This window comes from Bacillus rossius, chromosome 1, assembly GCF_032445375.1.
Source record: "Bacillus rossius redtenbacheri isolate Brsri chromosome 1, Brsri_v3, whole genome shotgun sequence".
Lineage (NCBI taxonomy): Eukaryota > Metazoa > Arthropoda > Insecta > Phasmatodea > Bacillidae > Bacillus > Bacillus rossius.
In genome coordinates this window covers 232,611,003-232,625,922 of record NC_086330.1, presented here as the reverse complement: position 1 = coordinate 232,625,922, position 14,920 = coordinate 232,611,003, and the positions used below count along the sequence as shown (strand labels likewise).

The following is a 14,920-nucleotide window of genomic DNA, read 5'->3' as shown; positions in this document are numbered from 1 at the left end:
CACTTCTATAAAGACATAATCTTTCTCTGACGATTTTGCAAATTGTTTAGGTAGCAACGTGGCCTACCTCTTCTACGACAACTATAAAACGTAACACACAAAGCTAGAATGCAATGAAAAATATGACAAAAATTTAACTCAAAAGTTAGCAGAGAAAATAACGCACAATCTGAGAAATTAAGAAGACTTGACATAGTGAGTACTTTATTACAGGCCTTACTGCATGAATTCAGGAAGAGTTATGTGTATGGTCATCTTACCTCTGTTGTGAAAAGAATTTGTTGAGTCACATATATTCATAATATTTTTCTAGATGTTCTAAGTATTTTACTTTAAATTATCTAAATAAAATTATTACATTACACAAAATGTTTTACATATTCAATTGGAAATCAAAAGACCAGCAAAAGTTTGATTTATCCCCAATTTTGACATACAGAAATTAGAATTAGACAGGTATTTATCATTAATTTACAGAAAATAAATTAAAAATTTCCAGGTATCATGTAAAGATACGCCATGTGCTGTCTTCATCCAGCAATATCTAGGATCACTGTTTGCAGTATTTTGAATGTGAATATTTTTGATTTTTGTACCTAGTGTTAGTTAGCTGTGTTAATGTTGCTGTCAATCAAAATGCTGCATGCTGAAGTTTGTGTGAATGTGTGTACCCATGTATGTATGTGTGAGAGATAGTGCTATATAGCACTATAATTTTATTAATTGTTTAATATTTTGTGGTTTCAGCTGGTTGAGCTCAAAAATGGAGAAACTTACAACGGTCATTTAGTAAGTTGTGATAACTGGATGAACATCAACTTACGAGAAGTCATTTGTACTTCACGTGTAAGTAGTATCGAGCAACTAAAAATATTCTATTGATTATATAGTAATTTTATACGTTTTACATTCGTCAATGTGGCTGGAATGACAAGACAGGTGGCCTGTCCCATGATTCCCACTTGGTCCATGTTAAACGGTGAAAACAATACTTGGATATTCAGTTTTGTATCTGTTCTGTTGGATCGACTCAATGTTTTTATATCAAGCAAAATGAAGGCTTTTTGGTTTTTAATGTAGGTAGTGTTCCAGTTGGTTGATTTGTAATTATTGGTTTGGTAACTTACAGTTTGGATGCAATAATCATTCACTTACAGTGTGCTTTCAAGATTAATATTAAACATTTTGAAAATGAATTAAAAAAGTTTCAGAGTTATAATCTTTTGCTTCTTTTACTGTCTCAAAATACATTTCTCAAATGCTTCAAACACAACTTATATAATTTCACCACTAATAGTTTTCATCTTTTCAGTAAAATAATTCTAAAAAAAATTCTAAATAAATTCTAAATAAATTCTAAATAATTGGTAAAATATAATATTTTTTGACCGCCACATGTAATTTATAAGTTTAAAGTAAGTCAGTAATACACATACATATTTATTTTGAAGATTTGGTGTTTTTATAACAATCATGGTAAATCTGTATCTTGATTTGAAATTTTGTGAGTTTCGTTATGGCATAAAATACTTAAAAAGAATTAAAAAATATGTATTACCATTTATACACATGTGACCGTTCTGAATACAAAATCTAAAATATTGCCTATTCAAATACTGCCTCACCAGATTGCCTTTTAGTAGCAGTTGAAACTTTTATGCCAGGTGTATAAACTAAGCAAGAAATGCAAGATTGTAAGCTGCAAGAAGGTCAATAATTATACATTTGTTTAGTCTTCAGGTAACTTAATATCTTAAAGTAAGAACCTAGTTGCTTATGTTACTCGTAGAACTTACTTTCTTTAAAACTAAATAAATACTCTTAACTACTCAAGTTGACTAACGTCTCTGTCTATAAAATTAAAATAGGTACTTCTATTTCATTGAAATAGCTCCTCACGGGTATTACACTATCTAAAATTAGTTTAATTCAAAATCTCAAGAAATAGTTTACTCAATCTTTCAAAAGATCAGGTTACTATCATCACTCAGAAGGAAACTAATATTTATTAAGCCTGGGCACCATAGAAAACTTGATAAGTAAACACTCAAAACAAACTACTATTGGACTTTCAACTCAGAAAGATGATTAAAACCAATAGAAAAAAGTTAGTTTGACAATTATTAGATATCAGCATATGCTATTCCCAGTTCATCAAAAAAAAAAACTTAGTTACGAAAAACTAAACTACAAATTAAACAATTTGTTGAACACATACACTTGGCATCAGTGTCACTGATGAAACTAGAATTTGAATTCAGATTAAATAATTAAATCAGTCGGTTTCATGTTTCCAAGTTAACTAAAAAAAAAAAAAACTTTAACCAGCTAGGTGTGATAGTGTTAAAATATTACAAATTACCTTTACCTTACTAGTCAGTACAGTAACCAAATAAGATAAAGTTAATACTCAGGGATCACTTCTGGGATATACTTAGTGAGAAACAGTAAAGGAGTTAACATTAAAATATGGTTTCTAACATCAATTAGCAATTCAAGTAAAGATGTAAATTAAAGCAGCAATCATCAACGTTAAATTGACTGACTAGCTTTCGAAAGAGAATGCTTGTTACCTAATATCATATAATCAACATTTACCCTGGATCATACCTTATTTTGCCGCAATACAATGTGAATTTTGTGGAGGGTTCAACTGTCAGAAAGAATTAAATCTTGACTTATGGAGAGAAGCAATCACTGATTGTCAGTTGACCTTGTGAATCGCGGTAGCGATGAATGTTCGAAGAAACCATCGAAAAACCCACAGCACTCTCGTCATTTTCCAGAATCAAGTGTAGTTTGACAATGTGGCTCATGACTTGATTATCCATATGTCCTGTAGAATTACATTGGTGGAGTCCATACCTTGACTAATTCCATAACTCGGTATCTACAAAAAATTCACTTAAACGTTTGTTCTACCAATAATGACATTCTTCGCAAATTAATGTTCATGCTCTTTCTTTATAATTCTTATCAAATGAGTAAAACTTCTTGTTCACCATAAGTTAAAATTTAACTCAAATGTTCCAAGCAGAATGTTTCTTCTTTGGTTGCTCCCGCTCCCAGTCAGTTGTTTTTAAGTAAAATAATAGAAGCTAAATTTAACAAAAAAAAAAAAAAAAAACTATAGGTCCAGTAAATTTGAATATAACAAGCATGTTTATAAAGTTATCATAGAGAAAGTAACATAACCTGGCATTACTCTGTGAACTTTAACAACAAAGAAGAAAAATAATTAAATAATTAAAGTTGTGTGAATATTTCTCCACAATATTTTATTTATTGAAAACTATAGTAATGTTATTAATACATCAGTACCAATCGTTACTGAGAATCTGGTTATGTGGGCCATTAGAAATCTTAAAGCCATTGGTTCTAATGGTATACCTAATTTTATAATCAAAGGCTGTATTAACATATTCATGCCACCATTAACACAAATCTTCAACACTAGCTTAAGAAATACTACCTTTCCTTCCACATGAAAAAGTGCAATGACACCTATCTTTTAAAAAAAAAATAAAAGAAAAAAATGTTAACTAATTATAGACTTATTTATTTGTTATGTAGTTGCTCAAAGGTATTGGAGAAAATTATATGAAAGCATATAAATTTTCATTTGAAAAAATATAATAATAAAAAAAACATTGATTTCAATCTGAATGATCCACTATTAACAGATTTGTTTGGTTATGTAAACAATCTTTCTAGACAGCAAACTGATGCTATCTATTTTGATATGAGTAAAGCATTTGACACATTACAAAAAACTTAATTCTTAAAAAAATGTGCATCTTAGGATTCGACAAGCAGTATGCAGCCTGGTTCTCTTAACCATCTCACAACTAGATACTTCTCATTCACAGTCTCTAATGTTTTGTCTTCAAGCTTCTCTGTTTCTTTGGTTTTGCCTTAAGGCAGTAATATATCTCCACTTCTCTTTAATATTTTCATAAACTATACTGTAAGTGTAATAAAAAATTTAAAAACTGATGACATTAAATTTTATAAAACCATAAGTAGTAAAGAATATTGTGAAGACCTTAACATTTTAGCTGTTTAGGCATTGTGCTCTAGCAATAATTGTATGCCACTTAATTATGAAAAAATATTTTGTATTCCTTTCTCAAGGAAAACATATCTTATTACCTTTAATTATTAAATCACAAGTAATGACATTAAATGTGTGAATCATATAAAAGATCTATATTAGATATTAAACTTTATTTTCATCAGCATGTGGTTAGTCTTCTTAGTGGTACACCTATCCCTCACTTAGCACGACTAATTTGTTCCTAAAATGCTAGTGTTATTTGAAATCGCGTATTCTGAAGCATTAGTTTCCATAAATAGCAAGGCTAATCTATTTAATGTGTTCCAAAATATGTAGGATAATATACTTAACATAATATGAATGCGTTGAATAACACTCAACTATAAATATCTCACACCATTTATCTTTATATGCCTCCCATCGCACTTTGTTTGACAAATACGACACCGCGTAATGGGAGATACATGGTTATGTACTTTATCGTAAGTCACTTTTACTGACAGTGAAACCGATATTACTGTTTGGATGATTACATTTTAATTTTTCAAAAATTAAAGTGCTTATTCGAGTATCACCACCTTGTTCACACCAATCCTGACAGGCCAATGATTATTTTTTTAATTGCAACATTCATTTAACAACCTTTTCCATGTGAATTATCTGTTCATTTCTGTTCCGGTATCTAATGTAAATATATTCCCGCTAGTACAACCAACAGCATGAGACTTATATAAACTTTTGGTAAGAGTCCTTATTTCGTACGATTATGCGCACAGTTGACTTGCTTAAAACTAAAGTGTGACCAACATAAGGGTGGCCTTCATGACAATCTGCATGCCGTAATACTTCTAGTTTTGTCTCAAATACTTGAACACGATGCATTATGAGTGATCATGCACATACAGTTACCGGCAGCTGAATGGGCAGACATTGCTTATGTCTGAGTGAATTCCCTGTCACTGGCTAGTCTGAGTTCACGGCCCGGTTTGTGGCCAGGTGTCAATGGTACGGCATGGCGGCATATGCGCAGATGTAAAAACATTTGGTCCTTTACACTCCATAGCTGCAATTTAACTTGTCATAGCTGATGTTTGTACAACAGCCGATAGCGTAGACAGACCTGCGCGCGCATCTCTTCCCCCCTTGTTTGGCAAACTGTATCCCACGGCACATCTGTTGTTTACAGAAGTTGAAACAGACTTCGTGGAATCGTGCTCAACATTTTTTTTGCCTGCCGAGATTTCGTGCTAACTGAAATTTACAGATGTGCTATTCAAAATTCACATTGCTTTAAATGAATCTGCGCAATCTGAAGATCTGCTAAGTGAGGGACAGGTGTACTTCAATAGCATTAGGATTATTCAAATTTATTACTGTTTTCGCATTGATATCTGACTCAATGCTGTGTTTATTCTTCACTTTAATAAAATCAAAATTAGAATATTACTCTGTAATATGGAATGCAATAACTGCTATGGACTCCAAGAGACTAGAATATATACAGAAAAAACATAGAGATGTATTTATAAAAAATTTCAGTCAGCCAACATCTGCTACATTTTTATCTGATTTTAAAATAAATTCTCTTTTCATTAGATACTCTACTAATGAGGCACTTTTTCACATTTTTTTAATTGCTCATTTTTAATATTGCAGATTGGCTTAAGAATCCTATATTATAATAATAGAACAAATGACATTTTCAATATGATAAGTAACCAGAATAGCTTAATAAGTAGGTGTGTTAAAAACTACATTACTTACTATTACAAACTAGAACCTTTTACTTGAAAGAAAATTAACCGCAAAGATAATAATTCGAAACTATTGATAATATATGACTCAATTGGCTTTGCCAAGGTACAGTTTTGACTTGGTGCTCACAAGTAACACTAAATAAAATTAGTTACAATATTATACATTGATAACATGAAAATGGTGATTTAAAATTCTGGTTAATTATAATACTTATAAAATGTGTCTCTCTGGATAGCAATTAATAAAAGGAGTAATATAAATATGGTATTGAAAATACTGTGTTCAAAACTACTAGTCATTCTCCAAAGAGAAAAATAACATAGAGTAAACCAACTTGAGTGTGGAAATACTATCTTCCCACTCTATGGGAATTAAATGATTGGTTTGCATTGCTCAAGTTATTTTCAAAGAAAGAATGAAGGCTGTTATATCCCAGGCTGGCCCAGCTAAACAGTTTTGAATAGTAACAATTCTTTTGAAAAGTTTTTGATATTAATATATGATGACTTTGAAGTTTTGTTTTGAGGTTTGTCTTTCCGCCAACATTGAGGATGAAATATTAATTTAAGATAAAAGTTTTATTTAGTTGTTTTTAAAATAAAAATTTTTAAGCAGTATTTTGTTTTATTGTCACAAAAATTTCATGGTAGATCACAACTTATATACCAGTACAGTTTCAGTTACAGATGATTTCATTTCACACTGACTCCGTTACTTGATAAAAAAATTAACTGATATCTTTCACTTAAATATATGTCCCAAGTGGTGATCACGGTCACCCTGGGCCAATGTCGACACCTGAGGTGAAATTTATAGTTATGAAAAAAAGATTAAAATTTGGTCTGGCCTCGACCAGCAGACGTGAAATTATCTTATCACACTTACATAAATAAATTCAGCAAGTTGCAGACGACACGATCTGTTGTTACGATGATCAAGCGACAAATAGTTGTACAATAAAGTTGCCTCCCCTCACAAAGGTGAAAACAAAGGGAGGCAACCCTGTGGGTCAACAGGCCAATCACAATACAGAACAGGACACATGACCATGTATGGATAAATGCGCTGCTAAAATTGTTCTCTGAAAGTCTGGAAACACACATCACACCATAGCATCGTTTGTTGTGATTGGCTGGCGAGAGAGCGCCCAGCCAATCTTCTGATCCATTGCTGCGCAGTCATGTGTCCTGGATTTTTCCCAACAACGCACTAAATACTGGTGCCGGAGTGTCTCGCCCATGTCTTTCTTTCTTTTTAAAGCTTCTAGAGTTTTGAAGCTAACCAGGAGTCTCATAGCACATATGTTAATTTTAACTGACCAGACAAAGCAATAAAACAATAAATAATTTTTAAAAATACCTCACTCTTTAGGTAAAATCTAACCATAATGATTAGTTATTACTTATGGTTTATTAACATGAACAAAATACCCTAAATACCAATGAATGATAAAAGGAACATGATTATAAAATACGTAACATAACACATTCTTAGTTAAAATGTCATTGAAAGCAGGGGGCAGGAGCTACGCTATGTTACGGAAACCAACAAGTTTCATGGTGTTCGTCCGTATTTAAAAGGATGATTGGTATTGGATATTGACTAGATCAGCAACAAACAATCTGTATGATAAGGCAGTTCCCTGATTGGCCCGGCTCTACTTACAATGGCTGGAGGGTATAAACTATTCTCTAAACCATGCCTTTTAACTAGGTTGATGTGAAAACATTGCTATGAATTTTTTTGTTAAGTTATCTGGTATAAATGATAAAAACCAGCACTTTTTTATTACAATATTGGAGTACTGAGCATAAATTATATAAATTACATTTGCTGTTATATATTGTAGTGTTACTTAATTTTTTAGTTTTTGGATTTTTATTCAATGTACTATTGTTTTAGAACTGTGGTGTTTAATGTGAAAGTGTATTTCACAATTTAATAATAAGCAGTAACTGTGTGAAAATCAGTTAATCTAATGTTCAACCACAGAGTGGATATCAGAAATGCTACAACAGAATAAAAATAGTTATCGCACCTATAATTATCTATACGTGTGCATTTTTAAAAGTAATAAAAGAAATTTGTTATGCAGCTCTTTTTCATTTCACATATTATCTTTTCGTACACCTGAAAGTCTCAACACATAGTACATTGTTAAGTTGTTGAGATTGTTGTTGTTTGAAGGTAAGGTAAACAGGCAGTATAATACATGTGAACATTTGCTACCCAAAAGTGGAAGCATCCTGCTGTGATGTAACAGCATGATTTAGAGAGCAGAGATTTTAAGTTAGTGGAGTTAGGTATGCAAATGTTCAGAGCCAAGTGATATGAATAAATGTGTCATTGTGCTAGCAAAAATAGTTGAGAATGTGCTGTAGTTGGCAAGCTGTAAGTGCGATCTATTTCCAGGATGGAGACAAGTTCTGGAGGATGCCCGAGTGTTACATCAGGGGCAGCACCATAAAGTACTTGCGGATCCCAGATGAAGTTATTGACATGGTAAAGGATGAAACGATAGTCAAAGGGAGAGGCCGTGGTGAAATGAAAGGCAGGGGTGGCCAGGCGAGAGGACGTGGTGTTGGCAGAGGTAAGATGCTGTTATGGCCTTTGCATCTCTCTGTTATATTTTATAGTTCAGAGAATAATAATTTACTTTGGAAGTGGCAGGCATTGGAAACAATACAAATCAACATTTTAAACCTCAGAGGCAAAACTAAAGGCCAACAACGAAGAAAGTCAATGTCTCCCTGAAAACACTTTGGGGACAGTGGATTGTTAGCTTCAAATTAATGAATAAAAAAAATGCAGGTTCTTCTATAGCTGTGCTTCTATTTATTTTGCTTTCATAGTTAATTTTAACAAGAGAAAACAAACATAATTCTGATAATAATAAGTTGGTTTAATAAAGAAGTTAATTACTTAAAATTTATAATAGGGCTAATACATTAATAAGTTAAAATTTTATAATAGGGGCTGGACCGTAAATATTTAAAACAATAATATGAAATAAAAATCCATTCTAAATATTAAACAAATAGCCAATTTACATGTTCACCCTTTCCGGTGGTGCTTAGAGTTAGTACCTATAGTTATTTACAATACCAGAATTATAATCATTAACACTTAGTGAAATATAAGTTGCTGGCATCCTGAGATTGTGCCGAACTGGCTTGCTGTGGGTGTCGCGGAGAATTTGGAGGTAATATTGTCGGAGCTTGTTAGTCGGGAGTGATAATTTATAGCCGGGCCACCAGGTGGTGCCTTGGTAGTCTTCGGGTACTGAGGACCAGAAAAAAACCGCAAACTCAGCTCTGTGTCTGGGACCCTGTCTGTGAACAAGCCAAATCCGAACAAATTAGACCTGCTTCACAGCCAGTTGTTAAATAGGCATAAATGCCCACAAAAAAGGGAATATTCGGGGAAGAGAATGGTTGTCGAAAACTCAACCAAAACAGGGTGTTGTAGCTGGAACTCAGGAGAGGTCTCGCCACAGTGCCTGCGAAATCTGGACCGAAACTAGCGCGGTGGCCGCGGAAGCACTCATAATTTAAATTTAACAAAATTTAGCAAATTATAAAATTCTCTACACTAAAGCACAGTCGGACTGATAACTTTATTAAAGCTTAGGGAAAGCATCCCTTGACGAGGCGACTACATCCTGGTAGTAGTAGCGAAGTTGAATCATACTGAGGGCTGGCCGAGAAACGATGTAGTCAGTGCGGAGTCACACGAAGGAGTCCCTGGTATGGCACCTGTGTCGTTTAATTAAATTCAGCACTTGCCTTGGAAGAGGGAGGGGATACTTCGGCTACATGGCCGAAAAGTTCTGAAGACGTCCGAGTGAGTGGTCGAGAAATACAGGCTTCGATAGCTCGGTGCTGCAGTTGGCACCTGATCGCAGCGCTATCTACTGGAAAGTGGCCGAAACAGAGGCGAAGTCGACTCGCACTTCTCGAACGAGAATATTTCAAAAGCATGAGGCTTATGGAGGAGACTGGTGGAACTCTCTGGTGGCTCGGAAAAGAACGACAGGAGAATGTTTGTTGCGAGAGGCGCTAGGGGGCAGGATGTGCTTGGCCAAGACTCAAAGTAGTTGATAACTCCACCACTAGAGGTCAGAGGCGGTTCATTTGAACACCAGTGTCCAGACCTAGAGACAGGCCGTCGCTGGCCCGGGTTAAGCACCGTTCAATGCTCTGGGTGGTGATTCGTGGAAAAGAGGGAAGGAGGGGGGTGCTGGCTCGTGAGAAATGTTTTACCCGGAGCACCTATACATGCTCAACAGTCCTGGAACATTAATGGGGCATGACTGTAAGTGCTTCACCTCAGGGAAGCTCTGATAAACAGGCTGCCCTTAGAAGCTGCAGAGATAAGCTGTTCTGATCACGGCTGCAGGCCGTGTTTCAGTCGTGCACAAAGGCAGAGAAAATACGAGGCAAGAGCTAGACTTGCAAAGATCGGCAAATTCTCAGATATGGCGCTGGGGACGACTTGATGAACTAGCTGAACAAAATTTAAGTGGGAGATTACAGTGGGATGAACAAGTTTAAATTCAAGCTATAAAATTCCTGTTAAGATAATAATATAAAATTCAAATTTAAAAATTGTGCCAAAAATCACTATTGGTGGCACAAATCCTGTTGTACTCATTTCACTGCCAATTTACAGATAAAAAAAAATTCTGCAAAATTAATTCACCAGAGTAAACATGCGTGTGGTTTCTGCCGGAGTCGGAGCCGACCTGACCGGCAGCTATTGGAGCAGCTGTGTTTTATTGCTGGCCAGCCGACACTGACTGTGCCTGTCTGTTCTCATGTCCGTGAGTACCGACGATTGAACTGAGATCTTGGTGGTGGAAGATCTTGAATTCCATTCTCAGAGTTATATTTTATGACATGTGAGGCTGACTGTATGAAATGAATCCTTGGAATTGTGATGTGCAAAACACAATTTTTTACATATTTTTCGGGCTTCTTGTTGCAGTGTAAACATTTTGTCACAACATTTGAAGAATCTGTAAGGCTAAGCTACAGCAATGTTACATAGCCTTGTAGAAATTAATTTTGATTGCTTTCTGTCTGAGTATCTGGAGGAGTCAGGGAATCTTGCTGGACACTGTAATCTAGCTCTTTTTATAATTTTTCCTTGTTAATAAATGTTAAATTGTTGGCTGTTATAGTGTATTTGCTCAGCTTTGAGTGTTATTATAAACATACATTAGGGCTGGGCGATTAATCAAAAATTACGGTTTCGATTTGATTCCATAAATAATTGAAATTGTATCTTTCGTTTAAATTAAGATTCGAAAAATTAGAATTTTGGCTAGGTCATTTGCATGGTGACAATTTCCCAACATTCAGTTTATTGTGCACATAAAGGTGTGGAATATAACTTTGTATGTACGTAAAACCTCAACGAATATTCCATTTAGCGACGCTCTTCCTATGTACTACGAACTTTGGTACTGCCAAACAATCATGATACATAATGTAATTTTTACCTCTCATCCTGTAAATAACAACACTCATTTTGTTCAAAATAGGAAAAATTCTCTTTACTACAAACGGCCGACATACATATTAACTATGCAATTGGAAAGTCCTCGAACCAATCGTAAAATACGTTTTCATTTCTGGGATGTGATTATAACCTCGATCATTGAAAGCAGTAAATAAATAAGCTCTAAGTACATTAGCTTCATAGACACTATACCGACGTGCATGCAACACTTCCCACAAAATGGCTTCCGAATTGAGTGCCTGCAACTTAAGCGCTAATGGTGGCAGACTTTAGTACCGTGGCTTGGACATAAAAAACGTCCGACATCAAAGCTGTGCATACAACAGCAGTCGTTGCACTGTATCTGTGATAACCACTTTATTTTTTTTTCGGGGATCCGGTACCGTGTATTTTGTTTATGTATTTTAAGGACGAAGTTTGATAGCTACATATGTGGTAATTGTGTTCTTTGTCTTTACATATATTCCTCGACTGCAGTATCACGCATATCGACGGCAACATTAATGGAAAATGCAAGTGTGATAGTTCTGTAGCAATGAGAAATGACCCATTATGTTTTTTTTCTTTTAACACGTACAATACCGTGTTGAGTTTCTAGCGTGAAAACAATCTTTGTTTTGATTGCAGAAATGAGTGAAAACGTGAAAGGTGTATTTAAACCTCGAAGTGCAGTTTGGAAATTTTACGAAAAAGTGTCCGAAACTCATTCAAAGTGCAAAACATGCGGCAACAAACTCAAACAAGTTCACGGGAGCACAACCAGCATGGCGAGACATCTCGCAAAACACACAGACGTATATTCAGAATTTTTAAAATTGCAATCTCAAATGAAATCTGTGGTACTTCCATCTTCATCTATACCGAAACATAAAATTGTCCAGCAGACATTGCAAACTGCATTTTCTAGGCAAGAAAAATATGCTAATGATCATCCCAGAGCAGTTTCCATTACTAATGCAATAGGCAAAATGTTGGCAACAGATCTTCAACCTTTCAGCATGGTCCAAGATATAGGTATTAGAGACCTCATGTCACTGGTCGAACCAAAATATAGCATGCCTGACCGTAGAACATTTGCAAGACGTGTGATTCCAGATCTTTATGAACATCATCTTGAAAGAATAAAAACAAAACTGGCAACAGACATTGACAATGGAGTAAATGCCATAGCTTTAACCACAGACATGTGGACTTCACGAAGTAATGATTCTTTCTTATCATTAACAGCTCACTACCTTGATGAAAATTTTGTACCTTCACATTTGATGCTGGGAAATTCTCCCTTCACAGGCGAACACACTGGAACTGCAATTGCACATACCTTAACTGGAATGTTTGAAAAGTATAACATTCCAAACTCGCTACCAGTATATGTTGTGTCGGACAATGCCAGAAACATCAAGTTGGCATTGTCAAAGACACCTTGGACTGCCTTCAGTTGTCTGGGTCATACATTACAACTGGCAATCAATGATGCAAAGAAAGAAACGCCTGGAATTGAGACCCTTTGCAAGAAAGCTCGTGCAATTTTAGGGCACTACAGAGGCAGCACACAAGCCCGTCAACGACTCCACGGTCTTCAAGTTTTAATGAAAATATCTGAAGAGTTAATTCAAGAAGTTGAAACTCGCTGGAACAGTGAATTTGCCATGTTGCAGAGACTTACTAAACAAAAAGAACCAATTTCAGCAGAAACTGCATCATCTGGATCCATTGACAACTTGAATTTAAATGAATGGAAGGTGTAGTTAAGGTTCTTGAACCTCTAAATCGTGCAACTCTAGAATTCAGTAGCCAGAATTTCCCAACAATTTCAATGATTATACCCATCATAGATGGTATAAGAAATATGCTACATTGTTTTGTATCAAAAGCAGAGTTGGGAGATGGAATTTTGTTTGCCAGGAATCTGTCGAAGGCTATTTTATCAAGGTTTACACATATTAAACTGACAGAAGAATATGTTGCAGGCATGATTCTTGACCTCAGGTTTAAAGCAGTTCTACTTGAAGCTCATGAACGAGAAAAGGCAATTGCCTTTATAAAGCGTATTATTCATTTTCATAACAATGTTAATGTGCCTGCCGAGTGCATTCGCGTACAGACAGAACAAATTGAATGTCAGGCTGGGCCATCTGTAAATATTTGGAGCAATTTCGAGGAACAATGTGCCAAGAATGAATCTTGTTTCGTTGAAGCATTCAGTGATCCGGTGGAGCATGAGATATCAAGATACCTCAATGAACCTGTTGAGAAAAGACATATTAACACATACGACTGGTGGAGAGAAAACAAGACTGTATACAAATATTTGTCAGCTGCTGCTAGGAGATTCCTATGCATTCCTGCAACATCAGTTCCCAGTGAACGTTTGTTTTCTGCTGCTGGAAACATTGTAACATCTCGAAGGCAATGCCTCTCGCCAGATGTTGAACAGTTATTGTTTTTACATGAAAACATAAATGCTAATTAGCAATAAAACTGATAGTGTCAATAACAGTGAAATAATTGATTTCTTATTCAGTTTATATATAGAAAATAATATGTATGCTTTTGATTAATCTACACTATTTCCAAGTACCAGTTTAAAGGGCATTTATCTTCAAATATGTAAGAAATTAGGGTAAGTAATATCATCTGTTTGTAATATTGGTTAAGAAATATATATCTGAAGATTAAAGAATGTTTGCCTACATTGTTATTAACTTTTTTACACTTTTGTACCTTATGCATTTGTTCTAGAATTAAGGAATCTAATCGAAATTTCAATTTTTTTTACAGTAATTCGAATCGGAATCAAATCGAAATGAAATCTGTGGAATCGCCCAGCCCTAACATACATAGTTTGAATTTCTTCTGTTATTGTACCTGTTATTGTGTTATGTTTCAGGAGCGTTTGGTGGTCGCGGTGGTAGATCAGCTCCTTTGGGTCGCGGGGGCCCTAAACACCCTCTCAAACAAAAGAATAAATAATACCTTTACACATGTATCTGTGAAGATGTCTCTGAAATCCTGTTTTCATGAAGTGGCAAACTGCCTTTACTTTTTTTTTAATTTTCTACTGCTGGAGAAAATTGTATTACTTGAAATGTTTTGTTACTAAAGTGGTCAGTAAATGTAATTGAAAGAATGGTATTTTTATTCTACTGTGTCATAAAGTATATATATAAAAAAACTAATTTAAAAATGTGATTACAGTGTTAAATTTATGTTCCTGTTGGCTTGGCATAAAAAATCAGGATGGCCACTCAATTCTAAATACAAAATTCCAGGTTTTTGCAGTTTTGTAAAAATTATTTGAACTACGATTTAGTTAAGCTTAAAGCTTGATTTTTGTAAATAGTTTTTAATGACCTGCATGTTTTTTTTTAAACATTTCTTAAACTTCTGATTTGCATAAACTGAGTACAAAGTAGGTCCGCTATGGCTCCATCGTCGTACCAAAGCACTGAGCATAAAACTGTCTTCCGGTAGTTCGTGACGCACTGTTGAAAACACACTACTACGTACTTAGGTAATTCCATGCCGGGAAGGAACGGGTGAAGATCAAGGAAAGGAGTTTAGTCCAACTAGGCTTATGGG

General features: G+C 34.9%; 1 protein-coding gene across 2 annotated transcripts in view; it reads left to right on the top strand.

Annotated features, from left to right (window-relative positions):
- The window catches only part of LOC134527354 (U6 snRNA-associated Sm-like protein LSm4), a 32,497-nt gene extending 18,029 nt beyond the window's left edge, over nt 1–14,468 (top strand). For both annotated transcript variants that reach the window (XM_063359962.1, XM_063359963.1), the window contains 3 exons: nt 748–846; nt 8,228–8,405; nt 14,229–14,468. In XM_063359962.1, the coding sequence (XP_063216032.1) occupies nt 748–846; nt 8,228–8,405; nt 14,229–14,311 (360 nt within the window). In that variant the 3' untranslated portion in view covers nt 14,312–14,468. The remainder of the gene's footprint in view (nt 1–747; nt 847–8,227; nt 8,406–14,228) is intronic.
- The last annotated feature ends 452 nt before the right edge of the window (nt 14,469–14,920 follow it).